At 40.5% G+C, this 24,158-nt stretch overlaps 1 protein-coding gene across 1 annotated transcript in view; it reads left to right on the forward strand.

Annotated features, from left to right (window-relative positions):
- The window catches only part of LOC128643584 (centriolin), a gene marked incomplete at its 5' end in the record, with an annotated part of 183,765 nt that overhangs the window by 39,377 nt on the left and 120,230 nt on the right, over positions 1–24,158 (forward strand). The window contains one exon of the mRNA XM_053696427.1: positions 23,341–23,494. Coding sequence (XP_053552402.1) covers positions 23,341–23,494 — 154 coding nt within the window. The remainder of the gene's footprint in view (positions 1–23,340; positions 23,495–24,158) is intronic.

Consider the following 24,158-nt stretch of genomic DNA (forward strand, 5'->3'; position numbering starts at 1 on the left):
GGCATTCTGCGCTGTCATGGTAATCTCACTGTATAAATAAGTTACTCAGGGGATGGCTGTGGGCATTCTGCGCTGTCTTGGTAATCTCACTGTATAAATAGGTTACTCAGGGGATGGCTGTGGGCATTCTGCGCTGTCATGGTAATCTCACTGTATAAATAGGTTACTCAGGGGATGGCTGTGAGCATTCTGCGCTGTCATGGTAATCTCACTGTATAAATAGGTTACTCAGGGGATGGCTGTGAGCATTCTGTGCTGTCATGGTAATCTCACTGTATAAATAGGTTACTCAGGGGATGGCTGTGAGCATTCTGCGCTGTCATGGTAATCTCACTGTATAAATAGGTTACTCAGGGGATGGCTGTGAGCATTCTGCGCTGTCATGGTAATCTCACTGTATAAATAGGTTACTCAGGGGATGGCTGTGGGCATTCTGCGCTGTCATGGTAATCTCACTGTATAGATAATCAGGTTCCTCAGCAGCTGGCTGTGGGCATTCTGTGCTGTCATGGTAATCTCACTGTATAAATAGGTTACTCAGGGGATGGCTGTGAGCATTCTGCGCTGTCATGGTAATCTCACTGTATAAATAGGTTACTCAGGGGATGGCTGTGAGCATTCTGCGCTGTCATGGTAATCTCACTGTATAAATAGGTTACTCAGGGGATGGCTGTGAGCATTCTGCGCTGTCTTGGTAATCTCACTGTATAAATAGGTTACTCAGGGGATGGCTGTGAGCATTCTGCGCTGTCATGGTAATCTCACTGTATAAATAGGTTACTCAGGGGATGGCTGTGAGCATTCTGCGCTGTCTTGGTAATCTCACTGTATAAATAGGTTACTCAGGGGATGGCAGTGAGCATTCTGCGCTGTTATGGTAATCTCACTGTATAAATAGGTTACTCAGGGGATGGCTGTGGGCATTCTGCGCTGTCATGGTAATCTCACTTTCTAAATAGGTTACTCAGGGGATGGCTGTGAGGATTCTGCGCTGTCATGGTAATCTCACTGTATAAATAGGTCACTCAGGGGATGGCTGTGAGCATTCTGCGCTGTCATGGTAATCTCACTGTATAAATAGGTTACTCAGGGGATGGCTGTGAGCATTCTGCGCTGTCTTGGTAATCTCACTGTATAAATAGGTTACTCAGGGGATGGCTGTGGGCATTCTGCGCTGTCATGGTAATCTCACTGTATAAATAGGTTACTCAGGGGATGGCTGTGAGCATTCTGCGCTGTCTTGGTAATCTTACTGTGTAGAAAATCAGGTACCCCAGGGGCTGGCTGTAGAAATTCTGTGCTGTTATAGAGGTGTGGTCATGCTGTTTCACCTATACCTTGGCCTAGCATGTGGAATACATGAATGTCTTGTTGCTCCTCTTTCAGTTGTGTCTCGCTATGATGAGGTTTTTATCTTTTCATATAAATTTCATTTGAACTGTTTTGTATATGTTATCGTTGTGAGTTTTTCATTTCTTTGTTCTGTTGCTTTTTTGCGATGCCGGTATCCATCACAGCACAACTTATTCTACGCATCGAGAAGGGAAAGAATACAGATAAATGCTACTTTATTAATTATTGGACTTGATTACAAGTGGAGCGCTAATTTATCACGCACAACGCGCAAATGTGCCTGTTGCTTGGCACGTGATAAATAACCAGCCGTTACAAGTGGATGGTTATTGCTACTGTGAGCTTGCGGTAGCAATTAGCGTTTCAAAAATTTAGATCTTTTAGATTTTTAGGGGTTAAAAGTGGCGAGTGTGGTGTATTAGAAAAAAAAAAAGTACCTTTTTTATTGCGGTCTATGGAAACTGTGTGTTCCCTGTAAATATATATGTATATGATTATACACACACATAAGTATACATAAGATCTGCTACCCATCGCTGTGCGGCGCAACTCCTTTACTGCGCTTAGGTTCTGTGTGTGTCTGACGGCATCGGAGCCTATGGAAGCACGCTCTTGTGAGTGCAATGCCTCCGTGCAACATTTGTGTGTGCTGGCATTACAAAGTGGAGTGCAAATATCGCCCTCTCAAAAGCGATATTTTGTTCTCCACTTGTAATCTGACCCTATATTGCCAAGAAAATGTAAATGCTGGTACCTCAACATACATCTCTTGTACTATGTGTATTATCTAATGATTACAGCAGTCTGTTTGCTAACACTAAAGTAAATGATTGTGCTCACCTCACATACATCTGTATTATGTGTATTATCTAATTATTACAGCAGTATGTTTGCTAACACTAAAAAAAAATGATTGTGCACACCTCATATACATCTGTACTATGTGCATCATCTATTTATTACAGCAGTCTGTTTACTAAAACTAAAGTAAATGATTGTGCACACCTCACCTACATCTCTTGTACTAGGTGTATTATCTAATTACTACAGCAGCCTGTTTGCTAACACTAAAGTAAATGATTGTGCACACCTCGCATCTCTTGTACTATGTATATTATCTAATTATTACAGCAGTCTGCTTATACTAAAGTAAATGATTGTGCACACCTCACATCTCTTGTACTATGTATATTATCTAATTATTACAGCAGTCTGCTTATACTAAAGTAAATCATTGTGCACACATCACATACATCTGCACTATGTGTATTATCTATTGATTACAGCAGTATGTCTGCTTACACTAAAGTAAATGGTTGTGCACACCTCACATACATCTCTTGTACTATGTGTATTATCTATTGATTACAGCAGTCTGTTTGCTAACACTAAAGTAAATGATTGTGCACACCTCACATACATCTGTACTATGTGTATTATCTAATTATTACAGCATTCTGTTTGCTAACACTAAAGTAAATGATTGTGCACACCTCACATACATCTGTACTATGTGTATTATCAAATGATTACAGCAGTCTGTTTGCTAACACTAAAGTAAATGATTGTGCTCACCTCACATACATCTCTTGTCATGGTAATCTCACTGTATAAATAGGTTACTCAGGGGATGGCTGTGAGCATTCTGCGCTGTCATGGTAATCTCACTGTATAAATAGGTTACTCAGGGGATGGCTGTGAGCATTCTGCGCTGTCATGGTAATCTCACTGTATAAATAGGTTACTCAGGGGATGGCTGTGAGCATTCTGCGCTGTCATGGTAATATCACTGTATAAATAGGTTACTCAGGGGATGGCTGTGAGCATTCTGCGCTGTCATGGTAATCTCACTGTATAAATAGGTTACTCAGGGGATGGCTGTGGGCATTCTGCGCTGTCATGGTAATCTCACTGTATAAATAGGTTACTCAGGGGATGGCTGTGAGCATTCTGCGCTGTCATGGTAATCTCACTATATAAATAGGTTACTCAGGGGATGGCTGTGGGCATTCTGCGCTGTCATGGTAATCTCACTGTATAAATAGGTTACTCAGGGGATGGCTGTGGGCATTCTGCGCTGTCATGGTAATCTCACTGTATAAATAGGTTACTCAGGGGATGGCTGTGGGCATTCTGCGCTGTCATGGCAATCTCACTGTATAAATAGGTTACTCAGGGGATGGCTTTGAGCATTCTGCGCTGTCATGGTAATCTCACTGTATAAATAGGTTACTCAGGGGATGGCTGTGGGCATTCTGCGCTGTCATGTTAATCTCACTGTATAAATAGGTTACTCAGGGGATGGCTGTGAGCATTCTGCGCTGTCATGGTAATCTCACTGTATAAATAGGTTACTCAGGGGATGGCTGTGAGCATTCTGCGCTGTCATGGTAATCTCACTGTATAAATAGGTTACTCAGGGGATGGCTGTGGGCATTCTGCGCTGTCATGGTAATCTCACTGTATAAATAGGTTACTCAGGGGATGGCTGTGATCATTCTGCGCTGTCATGGTAATCTCACTGTATAAATAGGTTACTCAGGGGATGGCTGTGGGCATTCTGCGCTGTCATGGTAATCTCACTGTATAAATAGGTTACTCAGGGGATGGCTGTGAGCATTCTGCGCTGTCATGGTAATCTCACTGTATAAATAGGTTACTCAGGGGATGGCTGTGAGCATTCTGCGCTGTCATGGTAATCTCACTGTAAAAATAGGTTACTCAGGGGATGGCTGTGGGCATTCTGCGCTGTCATGGTAATCTCACTGTATAAATAGGTTACTCAGGGGATGGCTGTGAGCATTCTGCGCTGTCATGGTAATCTCACTGTATAAATAGGTTACTCAGGGGATGGCTGTGGGCATTCTGCGCTGTCATGGTAATCTCACTGTATAAATAGGTTACTCAGGGGATGGCTGTGAGCATTCTGCGCTGTCATGGTAATCTCACTGTATAAATAGGTTACTCAGGGGATGGCTGTGGGCATTCTGCGCTGTCATGGTAATCTCACTGTATAAATAGGTTACTCAGGGGATGGCTGTGAGCATTCTGCGCTGTCATGGTAATCTCACTGTATAAATAGGTTACTCAGGGGATGGCTGTGAGCATTCTGCGCTGTCATGGTAATCTCACTGTAAAAATAGGTTACTCAGGGGATGGCTGTGGGCATTCTGCGCTGTCATGGTAATCTCACTGTATAAATAGGTTACTCAGGGGATGGCTGTGAGCATTCTGCGCTGTCATGGTAATCTCACTGTATAAATAGGTTACTCAGGGGATGGCTGTGAGCATTCTGCGCTGTCATGGTAATCTCACTGTATAAATAGGTTACTCAGGGGATGGCTGTGAGCATTCTGCGCTGTCATGGTAATCTCACTGTATAAATAGGTTACTCAGGGGATGGCTGTGAGCATTCTGCGCTGTCATGGTAATCTCACTGTATAAATAGGTTACTCAGGGGATGGCTGTGGGCATTCTGCGCTGTCATGGTAATCTCACTGTATAGATAATCAGGTTCCTCAGCAGCTGGCTGTGGGCATTCTGTGCTGTCATGGTAATCTCACTGTATAAATAGGTTACTCAGGGGATGGCTGTGAGCATTCTGCGCTGTCATGGTAATCTCACTGTATAAATAGGTTACTCAGGGGATGGCTGTGAGCATTCTGCGCTGTCATGGTAATCTCACTGTATAAATAGGTTACTCAGGGGATGGCTGTGAGCATTCTGCGCTGTCTTGGTAATCTCACTGTATAAATAGGTTACTCAGGGGATGGCTGTGAGCATTCTGCGCTGTCATGGTAATCTCACTGTATAAATAGGTTACTCAGGGGATGGCTGTGAGCATTCTGCGCTGTCTTGGTAATCTCACTGTATAAATAGGTTACTCAGGGGATGGCAGTGAGCATTCTGCGCTGTTATGGTAATCTCACTGTATAAATAGGTTACTCAGGGGATGGCTGTGGGCATTCTGCGCTGTCATGGTAATCTCACTGTATAAATAGGTTACTCAGGGGATGGCTGTGAGCATTCTGCGCTGTCTTGGTAATCTTACTGTGTAGAAAATCAGGTACCCCAGGGGCTGGCTGTAGAAATTCTGTGCTGTTATAGAGGTGTGGTCATGCTGTTTCACCTATACCTTGGCCTAGCATGTGGAATACATGAATGTCTTGTTGCTCCTCTTTCAGTTGTGTCTCGCTATGATGAGGTTTTTATCTTTTCATATAAATTTCATTTGAACTGTTTTGTATATGTTATCGTTGTGAGTTTTTCATTTCTTTGTTCTGTTGCTTTTTTGCGATGCCGGTATCCATCACAGCACAACTTATTCTACGCATCGAGAAGGGAAAGAATACAGATAAATGCTACTTTATTAATTATTGGACTTGATTACAAGTGAAGCGCTAATTTATCACGCACAACGCGCAAATGTGCCTGTTGCTTGGCACGTGATAAATAACCAGCCGTTACAAGTGGATGGTTATTGCTACTGTGAGCTTGCGGTAGCAATTAGCGCTTCAAAAATTTAGATCTTTTAGATTTTTAGGGGTTAAAAGTGGCGAGTGTGGTGTATTAGAAAAAAAAAAAGTACCTTTTTTATTGCGGTCTATGGAAACTGTGTGTTCCCTGTAAATATATATGTATATGATTATACACACACATAAGTATACATAAGATCTGCTACCCATCGCTGTGCGGCGCAACTCCTTTACTGCGCTTAGGTTCTGTGTGTGTCTGACGGCATCGGAGCCTATGGAAGCACGCTCTTGTGAGTGCAATGCCTCCGTGCAACATTTGTGTGTGCTGGCATTACAAAGTGGAGTGCAAATATCGCCCTCTCAAAAGCGATATTTTGTTCTCCACTTGTAATCTGACCCTATATTGCCAAGAAAATGTAAATGCTGGTACCTCAACATACATCTCTTGTACTATGTGTATTATCTAATGATTACAGCAGTCTGTTTGCTAACACTAAAGTAAATGATTGTGCTCACCTCACATACATCTGTACTATGTGTATTATCTAACTATTACAGCAGTCTGTTTACTAACACTAAAGTACATGATGGTGCACACCTCACATACATTTGTACTATGTGTATTATCTAATTATTACAGCAGTCTGTTTACTAACACTAAAGTAAATGATTGTGCTCACCTCACATACATCTGTATTATGTGTATTATCTAATTATTACAGCAGTATGTTTGCTAACACTAAAAAAAATGATTGTGCACACCTCATATACATCTGTACTATGTGCATCATCTATTTATTACAGCAGTCTGTTTACTAAAACTAAAGTAAATGATTGTGTACACCTCACCTACATCTCTTGTACTAGGTGTATTATCTAATTACTACAGCAGTCTGTTTGCTAACACTAAAGTAAATGATTGTGCACACCTCGCATCTCTTGTACTATGTATATTATCTAATTATTACAGCAGTCTGCTTATACTAAAGTAAATGATTGTGCACACCTCGCATCTCTTGTACTATGTATATTATCTAATTATTACAGCAGTCTGCTTATACTAAAGTAAATCATTGTGCACACCTCACATACATCTGCACTATGTGTATTATCTATTGATTACAGCAGTATGTCTGCTTACACTAAAGTAAATGGTTGTGCACACCTCACATACATCTCTTGTACTATGTGTATTATCTATTGATTACAGCAGTCTGTTTGCTAACACTAAAGTAAATGATTGTGCACACCTCACATACATCTGTACTATGTGTATTATCTAATTATTACAGCATTCTGTTTGCTAACACTAAAGTAAATGATTGTGCACACCTCACATACATCTGTACTATGTGTATTATCAAATGATTACAGCAGTCTGTTTGCTAACACTAAAGTAAATGATTGTGCTCACCTCACATACATCTCTTGTACTATGTGTATTATCTAACTATTACAGCAGTCTGTTTGCTAACACTAAAGTAAATGATTGTGCTCACCTCACATATATCTGTACTATGTGTATTATCTAATGATTACAGCAGTCTGTCTGCTAACACTAAAGTAAATGATTGTGCTCACCTCACATACATCTGTACTATGTGTATTATCTAATGATTACAGCAGTCTGTTTGCTAACACTAAAGTAAATGATTGTGCTCACCTCACATACATCTGTACTATGTGTATTATCTAATGATTACAGCAGTCTGTTTGCTAACACTAAATGATTGTGCACACCTCACATACATCTGTACTATGTGTATTATCTAATGATTACAGCAATCTGTTTGCTAACACTAAAGTAAATGATTGTGCTCACCTCACATACATCTGTACTATGTGTATTATCTAACTATTACAGCAGTCTGTTTGCTAACACTAAAGTAAATGATTGTGCACACCTCACATACATCTGTACTATGTGTATTATCTAACTATTACAGCAGTCTGTTTGCTAACACTAAATGATTGTGCACACCTCACATACATCTGTACTATGTGTATTATCTAATGATTACAGCAGTCTGTTTGCTAACACTAAAGTAAATGATTGTGCACACCTCACATACATTTGTACTATGTGTATTATCTAACTATTACAACAGTCTGTTTGCTAACACTAAAGTAAATGATTGTGCACACCTCACATACATTTGTACTATGTGTATTATCTAACTATTACAACAGTCTGTTTGCTAACACTAAAGTAAATGACTGTGCTCACCTCACATACATCTGTATTATGTGTATTATCTAATGATTACAGCAGTCTGTTTGCTAACACTAAAGTTAATGAGGTCTTAAGAGATTAATTAAAGAGAAGCATAAAGACAGTAACTTCACAATAGAATCATTTACACAGAGAACATAGAGCAGTATTTAATAAAGTGAAGCCTGCAGTAATCTGTATAAAGGGAAGTTTTGTTCTGCACTATCTGTGCCCCTGTAGCAGAGGAGAGCTCTGCATGTGATTGGCTGAGTGCTTGGGCTTCCTGTGTTGTGATTTCAAACTAAGAAGGGGGTAGAGGTGGGGACCAGGCTGCAATCAGCTTCCTCTGCCTGTAGCTCTGACAATAGAGAGTGCAGAGGCGCTGGGACAGTTTTATTTCACAATGAAATGAGGAAGTCTGTCATGGACCACAGAGGACCCAGGCAGAGGAATTGCTCCTGAGCTGTCAGTGCAAGTTAAACAGATTGCGTGGGTGCGGTTTTGTGCACAGCTGCTGAAGACAACACTCTTGTAAGTTCTTGTGCTGTTCGTTTGCTGCACACAGTAACCTTCTGCTTTCACACTGCTTGTTTCTTAACATATTACCTGCCAGGGAGACCAGCAACAGTCTGCAGTGCAAACTCTCTGGCACCTAGTGGGTTAATGCTGTAATTCACTTTAATTATTACCAATAGTTTTAAGCAAAAGCACACTGGTCAAAATGTTTGAATTGAGGGTGGAAATAAATCTTGTTATTATTTGTAAGTACAGGCGTACCTCAGAGATAGCGGGCTTGGTTCCAGACCAAGTGAATGACACTATTTGTTGCCCAGTGCATATTAAAGTTATATTTACACCATACTGTAGTCTATGAAGTGTGCAATAGCATCATGTCTAAAAAAACAATGTACATACCTAATTAAAACATACTTTATTGCTAAAAAATATGCTAACCATCATCTGAGCCTTCAGTGAGCCATTATTTTTTTGCTGGTGATGTATATAGGTGTGAATATATGTGTATGTATGTATTTATATGTGTGTGTATGTATGTATTTATATGTGTATACATGTGTATTTATGCATGTATTTATTTGTGTATACATGTGTATGTATTTTTATATATGTGTATACTTGTGTATGTATGTATATATGTATTTATGTGTATAGAAATGTATGTATTTATATGTGTATGTATGTATTTATATGTGTATACATGTGTGTATGTATGTATTTATATGTGTATACATGTGTGTATTTATGTATTTATATGTGTATACATGTGACTGTATGTATGTATTTATATGGGTATACATGTGTGTGTATGTATATGTGTATACATGTGTGTATGTATGCATTTATATGTGTATACATGTGTATGTATGTACTGATGTGTATACATGTGTATGTATGTATTTATATGTGTATACATGTGTGTATGTATATGTGTATACATGTGTGTGTGTATGTATGTATTTATGTGTGTGTATGTATGTATTTATATGTGTATACTTGTGTATGTATGTATTTATATGTGTATACTTGTGTATACATGTATTTATATGTGTATACATGTGTGTATGTATTTATATGTGTATACTTGTGTATGTATGTATTTATATGTGTATACATATATATGTATGCATTTATATGTGTATACTTGTGTGTATGTATGTATTTATATGTTTATACATATGCATGTATGTATTTATATGTGTATACATGTGTATGTATGTATTTATATGTGTATACTTGTGTATGTATGTATTTATGTCTATACATGTGTGTATGTATGTATTTATATGTGTATACTTGTGTATGTATGTATTTATATGTGTATACATGTGTATGTTTGTATTTATATGTGTATACTTGTGTATGCATTTATATGTGTATACTTGTGTATGTATGTATTTATATGTGTATACTTGTGTATGTATGTATTTATTTGTGTATACATGTGCGTATGTATGTATATGTGTATACATGTTTATGTATGAATGTATGTATTTATGTGTATACTTGTGTATGTATGTATTTATATGTGTATACATGTGTATGTATGTATTTATATGTGTGTATATGTGTGTATATATATATATATATATATATATATATATATATATATATATATATATATATATATATATATGTTTGAAAATGGTGCTGATAGATTAGCTCAACAAAGGGTTGCACAAACCTTCAATTTGTAAAAAAGAATAATATCTGCAAAGCGCAATAAAGCGAATCACAATAAAATGAGGTATACCTGTAATTACATATGAAAATAACAGTACTGCAGTAAGTCTACTGGACTCTATAGTAAATGCAATGCATGTGTGACAGAGACTAGTAAATATATAGGTAACTGGCAGAGCTCGGCTCCCGGTCAGTATGTGCAGACAGGCTGCTTAGTAACAAGATGTAACATAAAGATTCCCTTTGTGACTAGTAAATATATAGGTAACTGGCAGAGCTCGGCTCCCGGTCAGTATGTGCAGACAGGCTGCTTAGTAACAAGATGTAACATAAAGATTTCCTTTGTGACTAGTAAATATATAGGTAACTGGCAGAGCTTGGCTCCCCGTCAGTATGTGCAGACAGGCTCCTTAGTAACAAGATGTAACATAAAGATTTCCTTTGTGACTAGTAAATATATAGGTAACTGGCAGAGCTCGGCTCCCGGTCAGTATGTGCAGACAGGCTGCTTAGTAACAAGATGTAACATAAAGATTTCCTTTGTGACTAGTAAATATAAAGGTAACTGGCAGAGCTCGGCTCCCCGGTCAGTATGTGCAGACAGGCTCCTTAGTAACAAGATGTAACATAAAGATTTCCTTTGTGACTAGTAAATATATAGGTAACTGGCAGAGCTCGGCTCCCGGTCAGTATGTGCAGACAGGCTGCTTAGTAACAAGATGTAACATAAAGATTTCCTTCGTGACTAGTAAATATATAGGTAACTGGCAGAGCTCGGCTCTCGGTCAGTATGTGCAGACAGGCTCCTTAGTAACAAGATGTAACATAAAGATTTCCTTTGTGACTGGTTAATATATAGGTAACTGGCAGAGCTCGGCTCCCCGTCAGTATGTGCAGACAGGCTGCTTAGTAACAAGATGTAACATAAAGATGTCCTGTGTGACTAGTAAATATATAGGTAACTGGCAGAGCTCGGCTCCCGGTCAGTATGTGCAGACAAGCTGCTTAGTAACAAGATGTAACATAAAGATTTCCTTTGTGTCTAGTAAATATATAGGTAACTTGCAGAGCTCGGCTCCCGGCAGTATGTGCAGACAGGCTCCTTAGTAACAAGATGTAACATAAAGATTTCCTTTGTGACTAGTAAATATATAGGTAACTGTCAGAGCTCGGCTCCCGGTCAGTATGTGCAGACAGGCTGCTTAGTAACAAGATGTAACATAAAGATTTCCTTTGTGACTAGTAAATATATAGGTAACTGTCAGAGCTCGGCTCCCCATCAGTATGTGCAGACAGGCTGATTAGTAACAAGATGTAACATAAAGATTTCCTTTGTGACTAGTAAATATATAGGTAACTGGCAGAGCTCGGCTCCCGGTCAGTATGTGCAGACAGGCTCCTTAGTAACAAGATGTAACATAAAGATTTCCTTTGTGACTAGTAAATATATAGGTAACTGGCAGAGCTCGGCTCCCCGGCAGTATGTGCAGTCAGGCTGCTTAGTAACAAGATGTAACATAAAGATTTCCTTTGTGACTAGTAAATATATAGGTAACTGGCAGAGCTCGGCTCCCCGGCAGTATGTGCAGTCAAGCTGCTTAGTAACAAGATGTAACATAAAGATTTCCTTTGTGAAGAGCGCAGAAGCCTACAACCTCCTGAAACTAGCAGGAGCACACGTCGCTGCTAAAGGGCCCATAACTAGTGCATTGGGAGACGAGACTAAGCGGCAACGGGATCCGCATGATCAGAGCCCTGCTTCTACTTACCCTCTAAGGCAACACAGGGACACAGATCGCGGCTCACTCTTGACAGCAGCAAGACAAGCAGGAGGGAGCTTGCGGAGCACAGCGGTTAGCCGGAATGGGAAGATATCGTGCCCAATGTCAAAGGACGCTTTCCTGGTAACACAGCCCCCATCTGGGCATGCGGGCCATGGTCGCCGCATTTGGAGTATCTCTGGAACTGGCGGTCCCTTTATGTATAGCCCGCACAGTATAGCAGGGAACTGGTCTCGAGTACATGGTCCACCTGCACTTAGATCACTACACATGACGCTCCCTGGGATGAGCCCCCAGGAGAGATTGGAACAGTCCCTGGATAGAATGGGGATAGGCTGAGGCATCCATCTTTAACAGGGTAAGAGGCAATCCTCACCCCTATCTCTGCTACATACTGTCTGTCGCTATTCCCGGGGCCAACAGGCTTATTCTTGATGGTTGATTAACCCCTTGTTTGTGGACACTTAAACTTTTTACAGGACTTGGCACCTCAAGCAACCAGGTTAAAAATATTTAATGAGTGATGTGACTCGTGGTGTAATGGTATTCCTATCTCACAATGTGTAACCATATGCTTATACTCACCATGTTTATACCTATGTTATTACCACTTTCCTACTCTATAGCAGTTTATTAAGTTTCTTTATATATATAGACTGTTTTTGGTGTGCCTGTCAATGGGTTTGTTTGTATATGAAAGTATACCCCTAAATTTCCTAATCTAAAACAGAGGGGGACAGCAACTCTCATAATAATATGCAGCAAAGTGCCTTAGCTTCATTGTTAGGCTCTCAACGCTTGCTCTGAGGGAACTATGCTAGGGCGTGAGAAACCCACTCAGGCAATTATGGCCTTTATTCAGCTATGCAGAAGCCCTTACACAGATGCTAACATTAAATTATCCAGCCATACCTATCCCTTCTTTAGTATAGTGCACAGCCTCAGAGGTATGACTTAGTTCTTGTATAAACTTAATATGCTAACACATTTGTTTATAGAATGCTAAGGTTATGTTTAGTAGAGCGCCTTAAGTTTCTGTTTTAGTAAATCAGCCCGCCAAGCTTCTGCGCTAATTTTGCACAATACCCTGCATGAAAAAATATGATAATGACAGCCTGACGTATAACTTGTCTCTAAATGTTCTCTGGAGGCTTTTATTAACTTGACTATGGGGGGCTGAACTTTTCTCCCTAAAATACTACACATGGTCATCTACTGTGGGGCTGGCATACCTTATTATACTTTCCCATTCCCGCCCATTTGAATAGACATACCAGTTTACTTTACTGCACCCTGGAACAAAAGAGACCCACCTTTTCAGTGAGCTATATTACTCCAAAGGCTCTTTTAGCCAGACTAACAGCAATCTGTCCTTTTACATACTCTACTTAGCTCCTATGACTCACGGGCTGCCCTTCATATGATATCATTATCATTTAATAACTAACCTACTTGCACCTAATCAAAGTTTGTTTTTTAGTTTTCTACAGTTAGTCGCTTGTTCTATGAGCTCAGCTCGCGGTTTTTGATGTCGATCAATTCCCATTTTGCACTACATTTTGGGTCCAAGAGTGGCCCAGTTTGTTGTTTTACTCCTTCCCCAAAGTCCCCGAATAGGCCATGTAATTACTCCAGGGGGCCCAAGAGAGGCCTCTATATATCTTATGGGGATATGATTTCATTTAATGCCTTACTACATCATATGGGGAAATGTCTTAACAGAAAATATGAGGTTCACGTTTTTTTCTTTTCACTTGTTTTCTTAGGCTTTCATTGTACAACTGCTTTGTCATATTATCTGAGCTTTACATTTTTGTCAGTGATTATGGCTTCTTTATATGCTTGGAAATACGTGATATAAAATTGCCTGTAATATATGTTTTATAACCTCAATAAAAAAACTTATAAAAAAAAAAAAAAAAAAAAAGATTTCCTTTGTGACTAGTAAATATATAGGTAACTGGCAGAGCTCGGCTCCCCGGTCAGTATGTGCAGACAGGCTCCTTAGTAACAAGATGTAATATAAAGATTTCCTTTGTGACTAGTAAATATATAGGTAACTGCCAGAGCTCGGCTCCCCGGCAATATGTGCAGACAGGATGCTTAGTAACAAGATGTAACATAAAGATTTCCTTTGTGACTAGTAAATATATAGGTAACTGGCAGAGCTCGGCTCCCCGGTCAGTATGTGCAGACAGGCTGCTTAGTAACAAGATGTAACATAAAGATTTCCTTTGTGACTAGTAAATATATAGGTAACTGCCAGAGCTCGGCTCCCCGGTCAGTATGTGCAGACAGGCTGCTTAGTAACAAGATGTAACATAAAGATTTCCTTTGTGACTAGTAAATATATAGGTAACTGCCAGAGCTCGGCTCCCCGGCAATATGTGCAGACATGCTGCTTAGTAACAAGATGTAACATAAAGATTTCCTTTGTGACTAGTAAATATATAGGTAATTTGCAGAGCACGGCTCCCGGTCAGTATGTGCAGAAAGGCTGCTTAGTAACAAGATGTAACATAAAGATTTCCTTTGTGACTAGTAAATATATAGGTAACTGACAGAGCTCGGCTCCCGGTCAGTATGTACAGACAGGCTGCTTAGTAACAAGATGTAACATAAAGATGTCCTGTGTGACTAGTAAATATATAGGTAACTTGCAGAGCTCGGCTCCCGGTCAGTATGTGCAGACAGGCTGCTTAGTAACAAGATGTAACATAAAGATTTCCTTTGTGACTAGTGAATATATAGGTAACTGCCAGAGCTCGGCTCCCCGGCAATATGTGCAGACAGGCTCCTTAGTAACAACATGTAACATAAAGATTTCCTTTGTGACTAGTAAATATATAGGTAAATGGCAGAGCTCGTCTCCCGGTCAGTATGTGCAGACAGGCTCCTTAGTAACAAGATGTAACATAAAGATTTCCTTTGTGACTAGTAAATATATAGGTAACTGGCAGAGCTCGGCTCCCGGTCAGTATGTGCAGACAGGCTCCTTAGTAACAAGATGTAACATAAAGATTTCCTTTGTGATTAGTAAATATATAGGTAACTGGCAGAGCTCCGCTCCCCGTCAGTATGTGCAGACAGGCTCCTTAGTAACAAGATGTAACATAAAGATTTCCTTTGTGATTAGTAAATATATAGGTAACTGCCAGAGCTCGGCTCCTCTGCAGTATGTGCAGACAGGCTCCTTAGTAACAAGATGTAACATAAAGATTCCCTTTGTGACTAGTAAATATATAGGTAACTGGCAGAGCCCGGCTCCCCGGCAGTATGTGCAGACAGGCTGCTTAGTAACAAGATGTAACATAAAGATTCCCTTTGTCACTAGTAAATATATAGGTAACTGGCAGAGCTCCGCTCCCCGTCAGTATGTGCAGACAGGCTCCTTAGTAACAAGATGTAACATAAAGATTTCCTTTGTGACTAGTAAATATATAGGTAACTGGCAGAGCTCCGCTCCCCATCAGTATGTGCAGACAGGCTGCTTAGTAACAAGATGTAACATAAAAATTCCCTATGTGACTAGTAAATATATAGGTAACTGGCAGAGCTCCGCTCCCCGTCAGTATGTGCAGACAGGCTCCTTAGTAACAAGATGTAACATAAAGATTTCCTTTGTGACTAGTAAATATATAGGTAACTGGCAGAGCTCCGCTCCCCGTCAGTATGTGCAGACGGGCTGCTTAGTAACAAGATGTAACAAAAGATTTCCTTTGTGACTAGTAAATATATAGGTAACTGGCAGAGCTCGGCTCCCGGTCAGTATGTGCAGACAGGCTGCTTAGTAACAAGATGTAACATAAAGATTTCCTTTGTGACTAGTAAATATATAGGTAACTGGCAGAGCTCCGCTCCCCGTCAGTATGTGCAGACAGGCTGCTTAGTAACAAGATGTAACATAAAGATTTCCTTTGTGACTAGTAAATATATAGGTAACTGGCAGAGCTCGGCTCGCCCGGTCAGTATGTGCAGACAAGCTGCTTAGTAACAATATGTAACATAAAGATTTCCTTTGTGACTAGTAAATATATAGGTAACTGGCAGAGCTCGGCTCCCCGGCAGTATGTGCAGTCAGGCTGCTTAGTAACAAGATGTAACATAAAGATTTCCTTTGTGACTAGTAAATATATAGGTAACTGGCAGAGCTCGGCTCCCCGGCAGTATGTGCAGTCAAGCTGCTTAGTAACAAGATGTAACATAAAGATTTCCTTTGTGACTAGTAAATATATAGGTAACTGGCAGAGCTCGGCTCCCCGGTCAGTATGTGCAGACTGGCTCCTTAGTAACAAGATGTAATATAAAGATTTCCTTTGTGACTAGTAAATATATAGGTAGCTGCCAGAGCTCGGCTCCCCGGCATTATGTGCAGACAGGCTGCTTAGTAACAAGATGTAACATAAAGATTTCCTTTGTGACTAGTAAATATATAGGTAACTGGCAGAGCTGGGCTCCCCGGTCAGTATGTGCAGACAGGCTGCTTAGTAACAAGATGTAACATAAAGATTTCCTTTGTGACTAGTAAATATATAGGTAACTGCCAGAGCTCGGCTCCTTGGCAGTATGTGCAGTCAGGCTGCTTAGTAACAAGATGTAACATAAAGATTTCCTTTGTGACTAGTAAATATATAGGTAACTTGCAGAGCTCGGCTCCCGGTCAGTATGTGCAGACAGGCTGCTTAGTAACAAGATGTAACATAAAGATTTCCTTTGTGACTAGTAAATATATAGGTAACTTGCAGAGCTCGGCTCCCGGTCAGTATGTGCAGACAGGCTGCTTAGTAACAAGATGTAACATAAAGATTTCCTTTGTGACTAGTAAATATATAGGTAACTGACAGAGCTCGGCTCCCGGTCAGTATGTGCAGACAGGCTGCTTAGTAACAAGATGTAACATAAAGATGTCCTGTGTGACTAGTAAATATATAGGTAACTGGCAGAGCTCGGCTCCCCGGCAGTATGTGCAGTCAGGCTCCTTAGTAACAAGATGTAACATAAAGATTTCCTTTGTGACTAGTAAATATATAGGTAACTGCCAGAGCTCGGCTCCCCGGCAATATGTGCAGACAGGATGCTTAGTAACAAGATGTAACATAAAGATTTCCTTTGTGACTAGTAAATATATAGGTAACTGGCAAAGCTCGGCTCCCCGGTCAGTATGTGCAGACAGGCTGCTTAGTAACAAGATGTAACATAAAGATTTCCTTTGTGACTAGTAAATATATAGGTAACTGCCAGAGCTCGGCTCCCCGGCAATATGTGCAGACATGCTGCTTAGTAACAAGATGTAACATAAAGATTTCCTTTGTGACTAGTAAATATATAGGTAATTTGCAGAGCACGGCTCCCGGTCAGTATGTGCAGAAAGGCTGCTTAGTAACAAGATGTAACATAAAGATTTCCTTTGTGACTAGTAAATATATAGGTAACTGACAGAGCTCGGCTCCCGGTCAGTATGTACAGACAGGCTGCTTAGTAACAAGATGTAACATAAAGATGTCCTGTGTGACTAGTAAATATATAGGTAACTTGCAGAGCTCGGCTCCCGGTCAGTATGTGCAGACAGGCTGCTTAGTAACAAGATGTAACATAAAGATTTCCTTTGTGACTAGTGAATATATAGGTAACTGCCAGAGCTCGGCTCCCCGGCAATATGTGCAGACAGGCTCCTTAGTAACAACATGTAACATAAAGATTTCCTTTGTGACTAGTAAATATATAGGTAAATGGCAGAGCTCGTCTCCCGGTCAGTATGTGCAGACAGGCTCCTTAGTAACAAGATGTAACATAAAGATTTCCTTTGTGACTAGTAAATATATAGGTAACTGGCAGAGCTCGGCTCCCGGTCAGTATGTGCAGACAGGCTCCTTAGTAACAAGATGTAACATAAAGATTTCCTTTGTGATTAGTAAATATATAGGTAACTGGCAGAGCTCCGCTCCCCGTCAGTATGTGCAGACAGGCTCCTTAGTAACAAGATGTAACATAAAGATTTCCTTTGTGATTAGTAAATATATAGGTAACTGCCAGAGCTCGGCTCCTCTGCAGTATGTGCAGACAGGCTCCTTAGTAACAAGATGTAACATAAAGATTCCCTTTGTGACTAGTAAATATATAGGTAACTGGCAGAGCCCGGCTCCCCGGCAGTATGTGCAGACAGGCTGCTTAGTAACAAGATGTAACATAAAGATTCCCTTTGTCACTAGTAAATATATAGGTAACTGGCAGAGCTCCGCTCCCCGTCAGTATGTGCAGACAGGCTCCTTAGTAACAAGATGTAACATAAAGATTTCCTTTGTGACTAGTAAATATATAGGTAACTGGCAGAGCTCCGCTCCCCATCAGTATGTGCAGACAGGCTGCTTAGTAACAAGATGTAACATAAAAATTCCCTATGTGACTAGTAAATATATAGGTAACTGGCAGAGCTCCGCTCCCCGTCAGTATGTGCAGACAGGCTCCTTAGTAACAAGATGTAACATAAAGATTTCCTTTGTGACTAGTAAATATATAGGTAACTGGCAGAGCTCCGCTCCCCGTCAGTATGTGCAGACGGGCTGCTTAGTAACAAGATGTAACAAAAGATTTCCTTTGTGACTAGTAAATATATAGGTAACTGGCAGAGCTCGGCTCCCGGTCAGTATGCGCAGACAGGCTGCTTAGTAACAAGATGTAACATAAAGATTTCCTTTGTGACTAGTAAATATATAGGTAACTGGCAGAGCTCCGCTCCCCGTCAGTATGTGCAGACAGGCTGCTTAGTAACAAGATGTAACATAAAGATTTCCTTTGTGACTAGTAAATATATAGGTAACTGGCAGAGCTCGGCTCGCCCGGTCAGTATGTGCAGACAAGCTGCTTAGTAACAATATGTAACATAAAGATTTCCTTTGTGACTAGTAAATATATAGGTAACTGGCAGAGCTCGGCTCCCCGGCAGTATGTGCAGTCAGGCTGCTTAGTAACAAGATGTAACATAAAGATTTCCTTTGTGACTAGTAAATATATAGGTAACTGGCAGAGCTCGGCTCCCCGGCAGTATGTGCAGTCAAGCTGCTTAGTAACAAGATGTAACATAAAGATTTCCTTTGTGACTAGTAAATATATAGGTAACTGGCAGAGCTCGGCTCCCCGGTCAGTATGTGCAGACTGGCTCCTTAGTAACAAGATGTAATATAAAGATTTCCTTTGTGACTAGTAAATATATAGGTAGCTGCCAGAGCTCGGCTCCCCGGCATTATGTGCAGACAGGCTGCTTAGTAACAAGATGTAACATAAAGATTTCCTTTGTGACTAGTAAATATATAGGTAACTGGCAGAGCTGGGCTCCCCGGTCAGTATGTGCAGACAGGCTGCTTAGTAACAAGATGTAACATAAAGATTTCCTTTGTGACTAGTAAATATATAGGTAACTGCCAGAGCTCGGCTCCTTGGCAGTATGTGCAGTCAGGCTGCTTAGTAACAAGATGTAACATAAAGATTTCCTTTGTGACTAGTAAATATATAGGTAACTTGCAGAGCTCGGCTCCCGGTCAGTATGTGCAGACAGGCTGCTTAGTAACAAGATGTAACATAAAGATTTCCTTTGTGACTAGTAAATATATAGGTAACTTGCAGAGCTCGGCTCCCGGTCAGTATGTGCAGACAGGCTGCTTAGTAACAAGATGTAACATAAAGATTTCCTTTGTGACTAGCAAATATATAGGTAACTGACAGAGCTCGGCTCCCGGTCAGTATGTGCAGACAGGCTGCTTAGTAACAAGATGTAACATAAAGATGTCCTGTGTGACTAGTAAATATATAGGTAACTGGCAGAGCTCGGCTCCCGGTCAGTATGTGCAGACAGGCTGCTTAGTAACAAGATGTAACATAAAGATTTCCTTTGTGACTAGTGAATATATAGGTAACTGCCAGAGCTCGGCTCCCCGGCAATATGTGCAGACAGGCTCCTTAGTAACAAGATGTAACATAAAGATTTCCTTTGTGACTAGTAAATATATAGGTAACTGGCAGAGCTCGGCTCCCGGTTAGTATGTGCAGACAGGCTCCTTAGTAACAAGATGTAACATAAAGATTTCCTTTGTGACTAGTAAATATATAGGTAACTGGCAGAGCTCGGCTCCCGGTCAGTATGTGCAGACAGGCTCCTTAGTAACAAGATGTAACATAAAGATTTCCTTTGTGACTAGTAAATATATAGGTAACTGGCAGAGCTCGGCTCCCAGTCAGTATGTGCAGACAGGCTCCTTAGTAACAAGATGTAACATAAAGATTTCCTTTGTGACTAGTAAATATATAGGTAACTGGCAGAGCTCGGCTCCCCGGCAGTATGTGCAGTCAGGCTCCTTAGTAACAAGATGTAACATAAAGATTTCCTTTGTGACTAGTAAATATATAGGTAACTGGCAGAGCTCGGCTCGCCGGCAGTATGTGCAGTCAGGCTGCTTAGTAACAAGATGTAACATAAAGATTTCCTTTGTGACTAGTAAATATATAGGTAACTGGCAGAGCTCGGCTCCCCGGTCAGTATGTGCAGACAGGCTCCTTAGTAACAAGATGTAACATAAAGATTTCCTTTGTGACTAGTAAATATATAGGTAACTGCCAGAGCTCGGCTCCCCGGCAATATGTGCAGACAGGCTGCTTAGTAACAAGATGTAACATAAAGATTTTCTTTTTGACTAGTAAATATATAGGTAACTGGCAGAGCTCGGCTCCCGGTCAGTATGTGCAGACAGGCTCCTTAGTAATAAGATGTAACATAAAGATTTCCTTTGTGACTAGTAAATATATAGGTAACTGGCAGAGCTCGGCTCCCGGTCAGTATGTGCAGACAGGCTCCTTAGTAACAAGATGTAACATAAAGATTTCCTTTGTGACTAGTAAATATATAGGTAACTGGCAGAGCTCGGCTCCCGGTCAGTATGTGCAGACAGGCTCCTTAGTAACAAGATGTAACATAAAGATTCCCTTTGTGACTAGTAAATATATAGGTAACTGGCAGAGCTCGGCTCCCCGTCAGTATGTGCAGACAGGCTCCTTAGTAACAAGATGTAACATAAAGATTTCCTTTGTGACTAGTAAATATATAGGTAACTGGCAGAGCTCGGCTCCTGGTCAGTATGTGCAGACAGGCTCCTTAGTAACAAGACGTAACATAAAGATTTCCTTTGTGACTAGTAAATATATAGGTAACTGGCAGAGCTCGGCTCCCTGTCAGTATGTGCAGACAGGCTACTTAGTAACAAGATGTAACATAAAGATTTCCTTTGTGACTAGTAAATATATAGGTAACTGGCAGAGCTCGGCTCCCCGTCAGTATGTGCAGACAGGCTGCTTAGTAACAAGATGTAACATAAAGATTCCCTTTGTGACTAGTAACTTTCTCATCTACTCACCCTCAATAGGACATTTGTGTCTTCTAATCTTAGGTTCAAGCTGAGAAAGGCTTTCTGTGCTGCACTGACTAATACATAAACACCAAAAATGTTATTGTTTAAAAAGATAGATAATCCCTTTATTTACCATTCCCCAGTTTTGCACAACCAACACTGTTCTAGAAATACACTTTTTACCTCTGTAATTACCTTGTATCTAAGCTTCTGCTGACTTCCCCCTTATCTCAGATCTTTTGACAGACTTCCATTTCAGGCAGTTAGTGCTGACTCTTAAATAACTTCATGTGTGTAAGCACAATGTTATCTATATGAAACACATGAACTAACGCCCTCTAGCTGTGAAAAACTGTCAAATGCATTCAGATAAGAGGCAACCTTCAAGGGCTTAGAAATTTGCATATGAGCCTACCTAGGTTTAGCTATCAACTAATAACAACAAGAGTACAAAGCAAATTTGATGATAAAAGAAAATAAGAAAGTTGTTTAAAATTCCATGCTCTATCTGAATCATAAAAAGTTTAATTTGGACTTTACTATCCCTTTAATATAGCCAGACATCATTACTCTTGTCAGTCTCATTGTTGCTAATGAGAAAGCTGCTTCCTGATAAGACGCAGGTAACGTGTCATTGTGTTTATATGAAGACTAACAGAAGGTACAGGCTTGTACCTCTCCCTTATCTGGTCTCAGCATAAACACAGACATATGTGCTGTTCGCTGTAGCACATAAAGATGGTTTAGGGACCTAGCTAATTATTACAAACAGCAGCTCGCTAAAGGACAAAAAGTAGCATTTCCTTCTGCTCAGACATTAACCTGTTGTCTGCTGGGAAGAGATGAAGACTAACAGAAGGTACAGGCTGGTACCTCTCCCTTATCATCTGGTCTCAGCATAAACACAGACATATGTGCTGTTCGCTGTAGCACATAAAGATGGTTTAGGGACCTAGCTAATTATTACAAACAGCAGCTCGCTATAGGAGAAAAAGTAGCATTTCCTTCTGTTCAGACATTAACCTGTTGTCTGCTGGGAAGAGATGAAGACTAACAGAAGGTACAGGCTGGTACCTCTCCCTTATCTGGTCTCAGCATAAACACAGACATATGTGCTGTTCGCTGTAGCACATAAAGATGGTTTAGGGACCTAGCTAATTATTACAAACAGCAGCTCGCTAAAGGACAAAAAGTAGCATTTCCTTCTGCTCAGACATTAACCTGTTGTCTGCTGGGAAGAGATGAAGACTAACAGAAGGTACAGGCTGGTACCTCTCCCTTATCATCTGGTCTCAGCATAAACACAGACATATGTGCTGTTCGCTGTAGCACATAAAGATGGTTTAGGGACCTAGCTAATTATTACAAACAGCAGCTCGCTATAGGAGAAAAAGTAGCATTTCCTTCTGTTCAGACATTAACCTGTTGTCTGCTGGGAAGAGATGAAGACTAACAGAAGGTACAGGCTGGTACCTCTCCCTTATCTGGTCTCAGCATAAACACAGACATATGTGCTGTTCGCTGTAGCACATAAAGATGGTTTAGGGACCTAGCTAATTATTACAAACAGCAGCTCGCTAAAGGACAAAAAGTAGCATTTCCTTCTGCTCAGACATTAACCTGTTGTCTGCTGGGAAGAGATGAAGACTAACAGAAGGTACAGGCTGGTACCTCTCCCTTATCATCTGGTCTCAGCATAAACACAGACATATGTGCTGTTCGCTGTAGCACATAAAGATGGTTTAGGGACCTAGTTAATTATTACAAACAGCAGCTCGCTAAAGGACAAAAAGTAGCATTTCCTTCTGCTCAGACATTAACCTGTTGTCTGCTGGGAAGAGATGAAAACATTATAAATCTATAGTTTGACTTTACAATTGCTCTCTTGTTTTCTTTAGTTGTAAAATGTTTTTCTTGTTTTCCAGTCCCATGTAAAGGCTCAGAAAGCAGGTAAGGAACAGCAACTTGACATGATGGACAGGCAGTACAAACAGCTAGAAGGGCGGCTAGATGAGATGCTGTCCCGGATCGCCAAAGAGACAGAGGAAATTAAAGACCTGGAGCAGCAGCTCACTGACGGTAGGTACCCGGGAGTGTGTGCAGCAGAGCGTGGGTTAAGTGCGGGAAGCATTAGAGAGTTACTTTATAGGCCGACCTGGTGAAATGAGACTGTGGCTTGTACCAGAAGATGACATGTGAGCAGCACAAGACCCCAGAGCTGCCTGTTTCGATTATAGCTTCAGGCCCTGCTATACGCTGTACAATTCACAGCCTTACAGTAAAAATAATCACAGCTGCAAATGTCCGTAACAGCTCAAATCTGAGTTACACAAATGCACAGTTATCACATGTTTTCTGTGATGTGGTACTGTGTATATGTGTGTGTGTGTATATGTATGTGTGTGTATATGTATATGTGTATGTGTGTTTATGTGTATATGTATATGTGTGTGTGTATGTATGTATATGTATGTGTGTGTGTATGTGATGTGGTACTGTGTATGTGTGTGTGTGTGTATATGTATGTGTGTGTATATGTATATGTGTATGTGTGTTTATGTGTATATGTATATGTGTGTGTGTATGTATGTATATGTATGTGTGTGTGTATGTGATGTGGTACTGTGTATGTGTGTGTGTGTGTATATGTATGTGTGTGTATATGTATATGTGTATGTGTGTTTATGTGTATATGTATATGTGTGTGTGTATGTATGTATATGTATGTGTGTGTGTATGTGAT

This window comes from Bombina bombina, unplaced genomic scaffold, assembly GCF_027579735.1.
Source record: "Bombina bombina isolate aBomBom1 unplaced genomic scaffold, aBomBom1.pri scaffold_755, whole genome shotgun sequence".
In the NCBI taxonomy this organism is placed as follows: Eukaryota; Metazoa; Chordata; class Amphibia; order Anura; family Bombinatoridae; genus Bombina; species Bombina bombina.